The sequence below is a fragment of the Drosophila guanche genome, unplaced genomic scaffold, assembly GCF_900245975.1.
Source record: "Drosophila guanche unplaced genomic scaffold, DGUA_6, whole genome shotgun sequence".
Classification (NCBI taxonomy): domain Eukaryota; kingdom Metazoa; phylum Arthropoda; class Insecta; order Diptera; family Drosophilidae; genus Drosophila; species Drosophila guanche.
The window spans coordinates 7,296,563-7,311,656 of NW_022995743.1; the positions used below are offsets into that span (position 1 = coordinate 7,296,563).

At 47.7% G+C, this 15,094-nt stretch overlaps 1 protein-coding gene across 2 annotated transcripts; it reads left to right on the forward strand.

Annotated features, from left to right (window-relative positions):
• The first annotated feature begins 1,238 nt into the window (after positions 1-1,238).
• Positions 1,239-15,062, forward strand: LOC117578405. 2 transcript variants are annotated; one of them, XM_034267884.1, is made up of 15 exons: positions 1,239-1,868; positions 6,810-7,250; positions 8,867-8,983; positions 9,595-10,462; positions 10,520-10,635; positions 10,712-11,058; positions 11,119-11,308; positions 11,372-11,508; positions 11,566-11,783; positions 11,851-11,926; positions 11,990-12,142; positions 12,206-13,680; positions 13,745-13,846; positions 13,920-14,023; positions 14,111-15,062. In XM_034267884.1, exons 2-15 carry the CDS (start codon positions 7,130-7,132, stop codon positions 14,263-14,265), a joined length of 4,179 nt encoding a protein of 1,392 aa, XP_034123775.1. In that variant the 5' UTR covers positions 1,239-1,868; positions 6,810-7,129; the 3' UTR covers positions 14,266-15,062. The 2 variants fall into 2 exon arrangements, with proteins under 2 accessions (XP_034123775.1, XP_034132029.1); XM_034276138.1 differs by lacking the exon at positions 1,239-1,868 and having other exon boundaries at positions 6,802-7,250.
• The last annotated feature ends 32 nt before the right edge of the window (positions 15,063-15,094 follow it).

The following is a 15,094-nucleotide window of genomic DNA, read 5'->3' on the forward strand; positions in this document are numbered from 1 at the left end:
ACAATGGCGAAAACAAGCCGCCCCGCCACACACACTTGGCTGGTCTCGGTTACCAAGGGGATGGGATGGAGGCGTGGGAGGGGAAGGTGGCATTGGGATAGGGATAAGGCCATGCCCTCGTCTGGCCTGGTCTGGCCTGTCCTGGATTGGACATTCCTGCCCCTTTTCTCGTGCATATGTATGCATATTGTTTTCCTTTTGGTGTTGCTCATTTTCATTTCTTTCAACCGCTTTCGGTCATTGGCGACCCCCTTGGCATCGTGGCATCGTATCACGGCGCAGGCAAACAACCCTCGCAACCTGATCAGCTGTCGCCGCTGACTTACTGCCCATTGCACCACATCACACACGCTCATCCTACCACCAGGTCACCCCGTCACCCTGTCACCCGTCTGTCTTCAGTCTCATGTTGTTTTTGTTCATGCCGCCTGTCGTTGAGTTCATTATGGGCTTATGTCCTTTAAAGTGTATGTTACACTCTGTAGGTGTTGATTGGGCTGTTAAGTTGATGGTAGCGGCAACAACCAGCTGTTATTTAACAGTGAACAGCGCAAGCTACATCAATGCAAGGCGAGGAATGGCCACAGAGAGCTCAGCGGATAGCTGCGATTGATAACTATGGTCAAAGGAGCTTCACACCTTGCATACATGTACCTTCCACTCCATTCCTCTCTCACCCACTCTGCCCACGAAAGCTCTCTCGCCATTCTTGTTGTTGTGTGCCCGGAATGTTTTTGGCAGCGCATGCGCTTGCAATCGAATAGAGCGAGAGAAGGAGAGAGAAAGTTCCAGAGAGTCCATTGAGGGCTGTCAGGTGTACGGCAAATTCGATACGACTTAGCTGAATATTCATACTTTTATTAATTGCATCTCAGTTTATTTGCTGCAAGTGCGTACAGTGTTTTTCTTAAACTTTCTCGAAATTTATTTATATTTTTAATCCCTTTTCGAACATTAGCAGTCCCTGGCAACCCTATTAGCTCCACCAGAACTGAATTCGCGCTTCTTTCCATGCCCGGATAATCGTCCTACCGTCAGCACAGGAAGCTCTCTCCAGCGCTCATGCTTTGACTCTCAGCCCTGTTACCTTCCCATGCGGTTTTATATTTTGTTTGACTTCTGCTCTCCAGTTCTCTCTCTCTCTCTTTAGTCCAACTGCCACAGTTGGGCAGCACACCGAGTCCGCTTTGCAATTTTGCTGGCTCAGGCCTCTCCGTCGTTTCAATTGCCTTCGATACGCTCAGAAGTCTCCCGTCAATTAGAGTGTAAAAACGTTACGCTCCACAACATAAACGGTATAATAAAACGAAACAAAACGCAGCGCCGCCGTCATCAGAGACATCCGTTCGCAGGATACAACCAAAATAATACATATACATACATAAAGCAACAGCAACATCAACAGCAATAACTCTACAAACAACGACGCACTTGACAACGAAACGTAAAAGAAAACTAAACCAAACGTGGAAGTTCTATATAATTTATTTAGAATACATATCGAGTACATATGCATGCGAAAACTCAAGGTTTTCGCCACCAATTGAGGATTTACAAGTGCAATGTGAAAGTCAGTTTTATACGAGAGCTGAATGTGCCCCAGTGTGTTTGAGTGTGTGCGCGGGTGAGTGAGTGTTAGAAAGTCTGTGTAAGTGGGAGCGTGTGTAAATGTAAATACCTCGAAAATCGCTGAAAGCCGAAAAATAAAAGCAGAGGAAGAAGCAGACTAGAAGGAGGCAGAAATCAACGAGGACGTCGGAGCACGTTGGTGGGACGGCACTGTAAGCGGAGACGGTGCGCGCTGGCAGCGTAACGGAACTTGGCCAGCAAGAGCAACAGAAACAGAATCAGAAACAGAAACAGAGCGAGTAAGTACCGTTATTGTTGTATGTAGTTTACAGTTCCAGGAAACGTAAAATAATGGAAATTTATGTGGCCTGGGGCCAGGGGCAGCAAAGGGAAAGTGGCTCCACTTCAAGTGGGGCCAAGTGCTCTCCCACACCCAATCCCCCCCACACACACAGAAACACAAAGTAGAGTTGAACTTTAGTTTTTGTAATTATGGGTCAAACTAAAGTTACGCTCGATGCAGATGATAATAGTGATGGCTATGATGATGAACGGGCGCATAATGCTGCTTTTGATGTTGATAATTAATAGTTCATTCACATCTCGAAGCAGTTGAAAAGTCTTTGGGAGCTCCCCTTTTTCAGAGTTACAAGAATTCCCTTTGGTGTTTGCTCTCTTCAACCCTCCCCTCGTACACTTCCACACTCCAGTACACCCACACGCAGACGTCACGTTCGACTCCCACTCTTGCTTGGTGTATGTGTGTGTGTGTCTGCTTTTGTTTTAGACCTTAGGTCCTTTGCTGGGAAATTGCTTTGGCCAACTGTGTTTTTCCCTGCCTCCACTTCTTCATCTTCATCTTCTCTTCTTCTTCAACTTATTTTGCTTTCATTTTTGCTGGCGCTTTTCCCGCCGCTTTCCCGCTTTGCTGCCACTGTGCTGTACCGAAAAGAAACGCGGCCTTTGACAGCTCTCTGGGTAAAGCGCGCACCTGCGAATTTGCCATAAATTAGGCCCCCAGAATGGTATGCGAATGTGCGATATTGCCATGGCCAACAGATATTTCGGCACTCAATGCCAAGACGGGAGTGGCAGCAGCAACCACCAAAAAAACGCGCCAAACCTCAAGCCGCCAACAGTGCAAACTCCTGAGAGGGCCAACATTTTAATTGCTTGCCTTTGGGGGCTCCAGAAATCATTAAAGGCGTCGTCCCGTTCTTGCGTAGAGAAAAGTTTGATACGAATTTGGGGCTTGCATTTTAATATTTTGCATAAATGCTGAACTGACATGTCTTCTGAAGGAAGACTCTTTTGCCTAACCATATTTTGCGAGCATTTATTTTAGATCATTTAAGATTACGAATAACCTTCCTACTATTAGAATCGCATAGAAGGCTTTGGTCAAGGAACATTTTCTATATGTTCTTGTAAAGCTAATGGATAATTGTTGCACAAAAGGAATTTGTGGTAGCATAAACCGCCCATTAGCCGCCCAGCTGTCCCGGATTACTCTGTTTGTATAACTCAGACTATACATATATTTATTTCAAATGAACTTGCAGCTTTCATTTATATTAATTGTTATCTTTATAAGGTACACTTATCCTGTGTCCACTGCTTCTAAATGGTTAGTTCTATCTTCTTGTCATTTGGTCAGTCCAAAAGTCATAGTCTGCGTCTGTCTGTGGGATGCGTATTCCTCCGCCTCCCCGAAATGATAAATCCTCGTATCCTCAGCTTCCCCCCGCTGGTTTTTGTGTGTGTATTTTGTGGTTGCTGCTGCCCTCCCCTTCAATTGGCTATCCACGGATTTTGTGCTCTATTTACCTACCTTATAAAAACACAATTTATTGCTGCCTTAACGGTTTCGCTTCCCTTTGTGTGTGGCTACAGTTACAGTTTGCCATCATTTCTTTTTCCTCTCTCGCGTTCTCTTTATTCCCCGCCGCTGCTTTGTTTTGTTTCATTCCAACTTAGCCTTTCTGCTTTCTCTCTCTATTTTCTGTTCTGTATTGTGGTTCTTGTTGCTGTTTTACGAGTAGTGCTGGGACTTTCCTGTTATTGGCTTTCTGTATAAACTTTTTACCATCAGTGACATCAGCAGGCTGAAGCCGCCTTTCCTGAGAGCCACTCAGAGACTGGCCGGGATATACTCGCCGTTTTGTAGTTGTTTGGCCTTGTTCGCCTTTCGAATCAATAAAGCAGCCACACAATCGAGTGAAATGTCTAAATAATTGAAGGAAAAAGCCCTGACCAAGCAGGTTTTCCCCGTGCACGAAGCCCCCATGCGAATGGAAATGGGAACGGGATTTTCTCCTGCAACGCCCCACCCCCCACCCCACTCACTTTTTGTATGCATATCAGAAACTGTAAAAAATATTCTCGCAAATAATTCAGTTACCACTTTCACTCACCCAGCTGCATAGTTCTGTATTTTCGGGCATATCTCTCGCTGGCTATGAAAACTTTCCAAGCAGCTTCCATTTCTGACCGGGAAAATCTACCAGCGGTTATGTTACGTTGCTCGTATCCCCTGAAAATTCCTCTTCACTTTGCGGTCACGTTCCTAACTCTGATGCAGGGTGCAAAAGTTTTGAATTTACGATGGGCTGGATCTGGATAGCCCCCCAAAAAGCTTAAAGCCAGAGCCCTGGCACAACTCTCGGATGGCAGAGGAGTCGTCGCCCGCTGTGGATGTTAATCGGTGATAAATGACAAAGTGCGGATCCATCCAGTCTTCAGAGGCCACGACTTCTCACTTAATTGTGCAATCAAATCAATGCCACTGTAAGCATTCATTTTTGTCCATTAGTCGACTAATTGGGTTGATCAACTTTATCAAAGCGAAGCGTCAAGTTTTCTTTATGGACTCCCATGATATTTTGGACATGGGTTTGGCATCGGGGGTGACTATTAACTTCGATGGCAATGTGTTTTAATTAGTTTCCGAAGCCACTCAGAGCTCAAGTGGCAAGCTTTTGCTGCATTGCATGGCGCACACATTTTCCAGCCAAATGAGCGCACGTTTTTGTGAAGCAGCAGCAGCATTTACCTGAATAATGAGTTTTCCATACCACCCCCATGCCACTAGCAGGCGAACACTCAGAGCCATATACACCTGCATGCGGCTGGCATGCATTTTGGCACAAAAAACAAAAAAAAAAGGAAACAAGCTCCTGGATTCTCTACTGTGTGGCTGGCTGCACCGCACGAGGCGACAGCCTTCAACAATTGCTGGCCAGTCGAAGGCGTCGTACCGGAAAGGAATGCCATTAAAAACGCAATAAAAATTCAAGAAAAAAAGCATACGAATACAACAAAAGCTCGAACAGTAAAAAAACTAGTGTAAGAATGAAATCCCCAATGAAAGCAATGGGAAATACACATATAAAACGAGCCAGAGAGCGGCAGACAGAGAGAGAGAGAGAGAGAGTGGTCACATGCTGAAGAAGTGCTCGCATGGGTTATGGGGGGGATAAGAGTAGTATGTCAACCTCTGCAGAATATGTCTGTATGTCTAAATGTCTGCGTGTGAGTAGTTGTTTGAGTGTGTGCCGCCAGTGTGTGTGTGTGGGCAAGTCTGGCGGCGTAAATAGCCAAGGTGGAAAAATCGATATAAAATGAATACGGCAACATTTGGTGGGCCTCACCAAAAATAAATAAAAAGAAAGCAAAACAAAAATGAAGAAAATCCCAACTTGAGACAGTTACGGAATGGGTTTTTTTGCCCCAGCGTGGAACGTGTAAAAAAATAAACTGAAAACTTTTTTTGCACGCACAACCAAAGAGCCACATTACCACAGTCACACACTCGCAACAACCACAGAAAGAAAACAGGAAAAAATATTAAATTGAGAAACCAAAGCAAAGGACGAGCCAAGAAAGAGGGAATGGAAAATTGCCAAAAAAAATATATATACATATCCAAGTAGTAGAAAATTGGCTGTCGCAGCGATTGATGGGATACACCATTATGGCATGGAGTGATGTGGGCTGTTGATGCCAGTGGCCAAGTGTCGCTCCACTGGCAGCACCAAAAGAGTGGTTTAATTTATTGTTTATTTATAAAGTTTGAAATTTTTAATTAATTTGCCTTCATGGCAAACAACTCCTATTTAGTTTGAAGCTAATGATCGGCAGCTTAGGTGAGTTTCACAATCCACTGCCACTGTATCTATCCCTCTCAGTCTCTCTCGCTTTATCGTTCCTACCGAAAGATGTGCCATCAGAGTGACATGCCCCAGTTGAGTCGCATAGCATATAGCATATACATATATACATCTATTTAGATACATATACATAAAACGGAATTAAATATATAAAAGCACAGGAGCCAGAGTATCATATTCAGGAGCTGCAGCAGCAGCAGTGGCAGTGTCAGCTGCAGTGTGAAGAACTGCAATGCTTACCCCACTAAGTAGGCTAGACAATCCACTAAAAATCAGCTCCAGTGCGAAAGAGTTGGCAATGGAGAGTAGAAAGATAGAAAGATAGAATGGACATGCGTCTGATCCATGCTTTAGGCATTTCCACGCTGACTTTTCCCCTAGCTGACATTTCAATTTTCAATCGGCTGAAAGGAAAATAAATAATCCCAAAAATCTTTGTGTCTATCCGTTTTTGATTTCGATTTTTTCCACAAAACTGCGAGTAGGAAGGAGGATTACGTCTGACTGTTCTGTGTGTTGGATGGTTACGGGCACGGGCACGGGCCGGGCTCTGCCAAATTGTCGACATATTGATTTCTAATTACTTGGCCACACAGTTCGTATATCTGTATGCACATAGATATGTATGTTTGGCTTAAGGTAGGACCGCCAGGTGGCATGCCTCTCAGAGGGGGCGTTGATGCGAGTGGAGGGTGGAAATGGAAGTGGTTGGGGTTTGATACCACACCGAAATTGAGGGCTTTGTCTATTTGTTGTGGCGTCGTTGCCATGGCGGTCCCTATTGATTTTACTACTGCCATGAATCATGGAGCCGAGGGAGCCCATGGGCCACGGCCCATGCCCATGCCCATGCCCACACCCAATGGGCAATACCCACCGCTGAGCTGATTGCTCCTTGCCGCTATGTTCCATTTGCCCATTGCGTGTTTTGCAATTTGTGGTTATATTATAATGACCACTTGATTTGCTTTTGGCTTCGCCTCCACTTTTGGGCAACGTTTACTAATTGCGCGCTTGTGTCGCCTGTTTGTTTGTGTTTTATGTGTGTGTGTGTATTTTCCAGAGCAGCAGAAGGAGCAGCAGCAACAGCAGCAACAGCAGCAGCAGAGACCGAGGCCGAGCAACAGTCGCAGTGGCAACTTCGAGACGCATGCACGCTCAATGCTCGCCGCTGGCTGATGGCCAAAGTCGGATTCGGAATCAGAATCAGCAACGAAACTGGGACTCCAGTCTGAACTGAACTGAACTGAAGTGAGGTGCCTGCCACTCGTCCCATCCCATCCCGCATAGCCACAGAAAAGAGAAGCGCACATATCAGCAGGCATTGCGAGCCATTGAGCACACCTGTGGACCACTGCCAACCGACGAGAGGAGAGCAAGGAGCGAGCACCATGTGTACTTCAAAGCATCAACACCATCATTATCGAGCGGGGTTCGTGTGGCTGCTGCTACTCTCGACTGCCAGCGCCACTGTCAGTGCCATTGTGGAGCCAGAGGAGGCGGCCTTCCAAGGTGCGTATGAAATTTGATTATGTTAACCCACAGCCAGCCCTCACCCCAGCCCTACCCACATTCCTGTGTATGTGTCTAATTGCGGAAATTCTGGTATTCGATATCGGCATTTCAATTTTGAAGAGAACCCTGGAGAGGAGAGGACTGAAGTGGAGGACACTGCGCCCTGACATATCAATTGGCGACGTCCCTTGTCCATTGTGTGACCAGAACCCCGGCCTTTGACATTAATGAGCAACTTAATTATGCGTGCGGTACATGCATAGAAAGGGACAGACAGCGAAATATAGAGAGAGATGGCGTGAATGTTATGTAATTGGAAGTTTTATGAATTGACGAGTTTTCAGTCACGTTTTGGGAATGACATCAACAGTTGATGGGCCGATTCTGAAGCTGAAGCTGAATCCGATGAAGCTGATGATGATGTGTGCTGCTGACACTTCGATTTCAATTGCATACAAAATGCGATTTTTCAATTTCAATTTGAATACTCAATGCACAGGGCAGAGGCACCAAGCAGAGATGGAGAGACAGGAACCAGGGACGAGACTGTCAATTGTGTGTGTGTGTGCATATGCAAATGTGTGTGCTGTATGCTCCAGTGTCCAGTGCACTTTAATCGTCCCCACAGTTGCTTAATCAACTAGCAAGCCTGCATGCATGCATGAGCTTGTGTCTGAGCGTGTCTGCCCCATGCCTCATGCTCCATGCCACTGGCTCTCCTGATGGCACTTTAACAGAGTAGCTGACGTGTTCGTGGCTTCCGTCTCCATCTTCAGCTGCCTCAGCTGCCTCACCACTTTGGAATGGGTTTTGTGTGAGTGTTTGAGTTTGAGTTTGTGTTTTTGTGTGTGTTTGTGCCAGTTCGTTCCATTTAATACAATGTATGACGTAAGTGGCAGGGCCACTCGGGCGTATGCGTAAGCCCAGTAATGTTTTACTTTTCTTTCCGCCTCAGAAAGAGGCGTTGGAAGCCCTGTTTTCGGTGTCAAGTGAAATGCATTTGCCTCTGATTTTGCCACTGCAGGAGATTTGCATTCAAATTACATACGAATCGAACAGAGAGCCCAATCCTTTTGCATCTTGGCTCAAATACCTATCGAAAACGCACACCAACACACAACCCAGTTATTTAAGTAGATGCTTGTGTGTGTGTGTGTGTATGGGCTCAACAGTTGGAGTGCTGGGCGGAAGGGCCCACTGAAATGTTGCCAGTGCCAGGCAGTAAATTACCAAAAGCGTATGCCTTGAGCAGAGACCAGGAACCAGACCACCAGACCATGCCAGGCCCAAAGTCCTTAAAGCTTATTAGAATTTATTGCGGACACGTCGGTCACACCCAGAGAAGGGCCCACCCATCCACCCATCACAGCCATAACAGCCATAGACCTGGACCTGGACACGCAGGACACTCAACTCGAAATAAAATGGACTGAAATTATGAACTGGATGGACTATGGCTCGACCAGCAACACGCCCTAGACCCATAAGAGCGCCTCCCTATCAGTGCATCTACCACACACATATGTACATATATACATGTGTAGTTGGAGTACGGCTCACCCAAATGCTAATGACTGTTCTCTCCCTCCCCCCTCTTCTTACTCCCTTTACAGGTCGCTGCGGCCACACCAGTCCCTGCGAGCAGCTCTGCTATGAGATCCACGACGGGATGTACGAGTGCGACTGCATCGAGGGCTACGAGCTGAACAAGAACGGTTACAGCTGTCAAGGTGCGTTGGGTGACCGAACCCCCTTGATCCACAAATTGATTTGCCAATTCAGTTATTGTCCGGGAAGTGTCCCCGCCGTAATGGATGGGAGATTCTATCGGATCGGGCAGTCTGTTTTATGCCGTTTGTTATTCTGTGCTGTTATTTACTCTCATTCATTTATTTTTGGTGAATTATTATTATTATTATTTTGAATTTTCTCAGCCGGTTTATCCAATAGGTGGGGGCACGGCAAATTGATATTGTTGCCTGCCGCACTCCCTGCTCCCCGCTGGCGTATATTTTCAATTTAATTTCCGACAGTTTTGCAACAATTGCTTTATGACAGGTAGTTTTGCCACAATTGCCACAACACGGTGTCAAATAAATATGGGAAACACGAGCTGCAAAATAACCAAAAAATGTACAAAGAAGTTTACAATTTAGAAGTGCGAGAGGGGGTCCAGATAGATATCCACTAGGAATTTTCTGCATTTGACACAGGGAGGAAATTGTAGAGTTTGTAATTAAATGAAATTGTTTGGTATTAGGTATGAAATATCTGTAATGAACAAATGAATCTTCTTCTTCTTGGTGTTGAATTTTTGTAAACTATTTTCGCCACTTTGCAGTTATTAATTCCACAGGCAACGGATCTGATGGCCGTGGCAAGTCCGACGAGGATGTCCTGTATCAGAAGGGAGCCTCGTTCAGCGCAAAGCTGGCCAACGATGACAGCAAACTGATGTCCCAGGCGGTGTATGCCGCTGGAGGTGGCCCCGGTGCTGCAGGGAATGGGAACGGAGTAGATGAGTCCGAAGCGGATGGCGATAGCTACGACTACAGCGAGAGCGATGACAGCACTTTGAGGCTGCAGGAGCGGCAGGAGCGACAGCAGCAGCAACAGAAAGTCAATTCAAACGATTATTACATATCAGCGGAGAGCATCAATTTCAATTCAGAGGGCGATGGCCCCGAGCCGGAGGTGGGCGATTTTAAAGTGGCCAGCACGGCGAGCACAACCACAATCAGTACCACCGCAGCGCCTAAAACCAAAACCAAAACCAGCACCAGGACCACCACAACCACAACAGAAGCCCCAGCCCAACCAACGGCAGACAGTGGCAATGGCCAGAGCCAACTGGACATGGACTATTGGGTGGGCAATGGTGCGGATGGTGGGGATGACTACTATAGCTACAAGTCCGACATGTCCATCTACGACGATGTCAACAATAATCAATTAAATTTAAGACGCAACACCAACAGTAACAGCAACAGCAACAGCAACAGCAAATCGCAAACATATCAGACGACAAGCAATACGAATAGGAACTCCGGCAAGAACAGGAATCGCAAGACCAACAGCTACAGCAACAGCAAAGTTCAAATGCATATCACGAGGATGTACACTAATCGGAGTAACATATCAGAAACGGATGTGGGAGTAGCAGCAATCACAGGAACATCATCAGAGGCAGCAGCTACCAGCACCAGCAGGTGGGTGGGCAATCTGCTTCTTTGTATCAAAGCTTATTGAATGACCTTTCCGAACAGCAGTTCCAGTTGCAATCTGGATTGTGGAGCCGATGGCATCTGTGCCTTGGAGGCAACCGCCGCCAGCTCCCGCTGCCTGTGTCCCTTTGGCAAGACGGGCAAAGGCTGCCAGGATGGTAAGAGATGGTTTCCCCTCACTTTGGGGATATTAAATGCAGCTAATGTGCATTGCCTTTCCACTCTCATCCACAGATATACGCGCAAATGTGCCGCGCTTTGCCAAGCGCTCCTGGCTGGCATTTGCCGCACTTCATGGCGCTTACAAGCACGTCCAGCTGCGCGTAGAGTTCCGTCCAGAGTCCTTTGATGGCATCATATTGCTGAGCGGCGAGCGGGACGATCTAACTGGGGACTTCATGGCCCTGCTGCTTAATAAGGGATTCGTGGAGTTCTGGTTCGACTGCGGCTCGGGCGTGGGCAGCGTGCGGTCGCGGGAGACCATTATGCTGAACGAATGGAACTCGGTGATCATCTACCGTCATCGCTGGGATGCCTGGCTGGTGCTGAATCACGGCACCAAGGTCCAGGGCAGATCGAATGTGAGTGGAGCGAACCCCAGAATTTCCTTTCTTACTGATGAGCTAATTCTTTGCCTTCAGGGCCTATTCTCGCGCATCACCTTCCGTGAGCCTGTCTTCCTGGGTGGCATTGGCAACATCACGGGCCTGGCCAAGCGCCTGCCCCTGGCGGAGGGTTTCTCCGGCTGCATTCGACGCTTTGTGGCCAACGAGCACGACTACAAGTTCACCGAACATCCGCTGGGCGATGTCATCAATGGCTTCGACATACGTGAGTGTTTGACAGTCATTTCGGGGTTCCTTATGCTCAACTCATTGTCTGTAAACAACACAGAGGACTGCTCCACGGACAAGTGTGTGCGCTATCCCTGCCAGCATGGTGGCAAGTGCCTGCCCTCGGACCAGGGAGCCGTCTGTCTCTGTCCCATTGGATTTGTCGGGGATCTCTGCGAGATTCGCATGGATCTTCAGGTGAGTTTCATTGGGACCTTCCTAAAGGAAACATTTCTACATACAAAATGGTCATAGGTTCCCGCCTTCAATGGCTCGTCGTTTCTTCGCTATGCGCCGCTCGGCGACAGCGCATTGATCTGGCTGGAACTGAAGGTGATCCTGAAGCCAGAACAGGCTGATGGCCTCATCCTGTACTCTGGCCCAGAGCAGCGCGGCGACTTCATTGCCCTCTACCTGAACGATGGCTTTGTGGAGTTTGCCTTTGACCTGGGAAGTGGACCCGCAGTGGTGCGGTAAGAGGGATTGATGAAAGCTTAGCCGCCCAAGGGTAACTCATATCTTACGTTTCCCCTTTCGCAGGAGTGAGTACTCCATCAGCATGGGACAGTGGCACACCATCAAGATCTCTCGGACTGCTCGCTTGGCAGTGCTGAAGGTGAGCGTCGTGGAAATTCTCATAGATTTAATTGCATTTACTACGTTTCCCTCCATTCCACAGATCGATCAGCACCAGGAGGTCATGACCATATCCTCGAATGGCTTCTGGCACTTGTCCCTGGAGCAGAATCTGTTTGTGGGCGGCGTCAACCACGTGGACCGCCTGCCGCTGGACCTCAAGTACAAGCCATTCTTTGTGGGATGCATTCAAAGGGTAAGTGAGCTTGAATCCCATACAGTTTCCACACTCTAATGTACTCGTTTCCCTGCGCCACAGATTGATATCAATGGCCACTCGCTGGGCATTGTGTCTGAGGCGCTGGGGGGCAGCAACATTGGCAACTGCCCCCACGCCTGTGTGGCCCGACCGTGCGGACCCCTGGCGGAGTGCGTGCCGCAAATGGAGAGCTACGAGTGCCGCTGCAGCATCTACAACGAGCGCTGCAACAAGGCCGCCGAAGTGCCGCCCGAGCTGCTGCCGGAGCTGGCTCTACACAAATCCAAGGCACTCGAGACCAAGCACAATAGAGAAAGAGAACGAGAACCAGAGGAGGCCGTGGCCAAGAAAGTCTCGGTCGTGGCGCACAAGAAGCACTCGAAGAAGCGCAAGAATTTGCATAAGCCACCTGCCACCACCACCACTGGTGCCACTACCACAACAACCACAAGCACAAGTACAACCACAGCCAAGCCCCCCTCCACAGCTCCACTGGCGACGGATGATGAGGAAGCCACAGCAGGGGCTCTTAGCAATGAGGAAATCGAAGATGATATCATATTCCGCTTTGTGCAGCAGCAGCAGCAGCAGCAGCAGAACCAGCAGGAGCAGCAGCCACAGCAGCTGATGCCAGGGAAGAGACAACCGCAGACGCCTTCTCCTTCTTCACCCCCAACTCCACCTGCCATGGCCACGGCCAAGCACTCGGGCAAGCTTCAAGTGAGCAAGCACGAGCACCACCAGAAGCCAAATGCAGCCTTTGCCCACAAATTGAGCCGCCTGCCCACCCACTATGAAAGTTTCCAGACGAATCCGGACAGCGACATTCTCACCTTTGATGATAACAACGACTGGGTGGCCAGCCTGCAGCAGCAGGAGTATGCCGATGCCATGGCAACCAGCAGTCAGAGCAGCCAGAGCATCAAGGGTGGTCCGGTTTTGTCGGCGGAGGATGACAGCAATGCCTTTGTCTTTGACGAGTCCCTTTTCGATGCCTCGGACGGGACCGAGGACTACCAGCGGAAGCAGCTGAACGAGGACATGAAGCGCATCATGTCCAACTCGAACACGCACAGCAGCCACAAAAAGGCAGAGCCCGCCGTGCAGGCAGCACCGGCACCCAGCGGGGTTTCCTCAAGCGAGACAGTGCAGTACAGTGAGGACTACAACGACGACGACAACGACGAACTGCTGTCGCCAGTGCTGCATTCAGAGCTGGAGGTTCATCTGGAGGGCCATGCCTCCACCACGCCACAGACCCACACGGACTGGAGCCTGCTGAAGAAGTTCGACCTCTCCGCGGAGCACCAGTCGCAGGTGCAAGGAGTTCGCAAGAACTTTGGGGCCTGCTTCGCTGGCGCCGACAGCTATTTCCACTACAACGATGCGGACACCATGAGCCAGATCATTAGCTACAACATTGATCTAAATCTGCGCATCAAGACGCACTCAGAGAATGGCGTCATCCTCTGGACAGGCCGCCAGGGAACGACGGAGGAGCACGACGACTATTTGTCCCTGGGCATTGAAAAGGGGTTCGTAACGAAGTAAATGGGATCCATTGCATGCCTAATTTATTAATCACTTCTTTCCTTCCAGATATTTGCACTTTCGCTATGATTTGGGCTCTGGTGAGGTTGACATTCGCTTCAATGGCACCAAGGTCAGCGATGGCCTGTGGCATCGCGTGAGAGCTATAAGGTAAGGACTTAAATTGACTGAACTGCAAGTACAGGGATCATTGATGATGATTTGTTATACCATTTTCCTACAGGAACTCACAGGAGGGCTATCTGGAGGTTGATGGCCGCAAAACGTCCACGCAGCGAGCGCCTGGCAAGCTGCGTCAACTAAATACAGATACTGGCCTATATGTTGGTACGTATTGGATAGATTCCATTGGATTCCAGACTAGAGACTCGTAGGCTACATAAATCAATCGTTAATTTAAATCTTCTACTATAGGTGGAATGCCGGATGTGGCATACTTCACGCATCGGCGCTACTACAGCGGCATTGTGGGCTGCATATCGGAGATTGTGGTGGCTGGAGAGTTGAAGCTGAACTTTGATCCGAGCACCCTGGGCACGGAGCACAACGTGGAGACAGGCCTACTATGAAACGCTGCACTAACGCCTCAAGACTTTTGATATCGAATAGTTTAAATGTTATGTTAATTACACAAATGTCCTTTGTCGATTTGTGTTTGTACAAAAATACGCTTTTAAAAGAAACAAAACAGAACGGGGTAGACGCTGAGATTGAGATTGAGATTGAGATTGAGGGAAGAGCATTTTTTTACACCAAGAGAAAAGCAGAGTTGAGGAGATGATAGGAGACGGAAGTTAAGGAGGATCGAAACTAAATCTAGAGCGTAAAACATACTACATACATATTATATACAAACGTATTGAGTATATACAATAGCATACACACATATACATACATATATATATATATAGATATATATATATTTAATGAGCAAACGAAATACCAACAAAAAACAAAGCAAAACAAAACAAAACAAAGGGCATGCATGCTTCGTATAGAGCCTGTGACTGTCAATACTTCAGAATGGAATAGTTTATATATAACTTTAGCAAAGGGGATTTATGTATATCGAGTGGAGTGTAAATCATATAGAATATGATGATATGATGAGACGTGTCATCGTGTGTGCGGAGTATCGGAGTGTGCGATCATGCCGAAAGTCCATTTAAGGAACGATTAACAATTACGATTAACGAATATCCATAGCGATACTTTAGTGTGTTGAACCGTTACGCTTTACATGCAGAGCTGCCATCTTTTTTGTACTACACACACACTGCTGTACACACACACACACACACACACACATGCAAATGCATTATGGCAACACTTTCGTTTTTCGCATTGCTGTACCTAAACAAACAAAGAAACAAACAAACCCTATGAACTGTATAACTG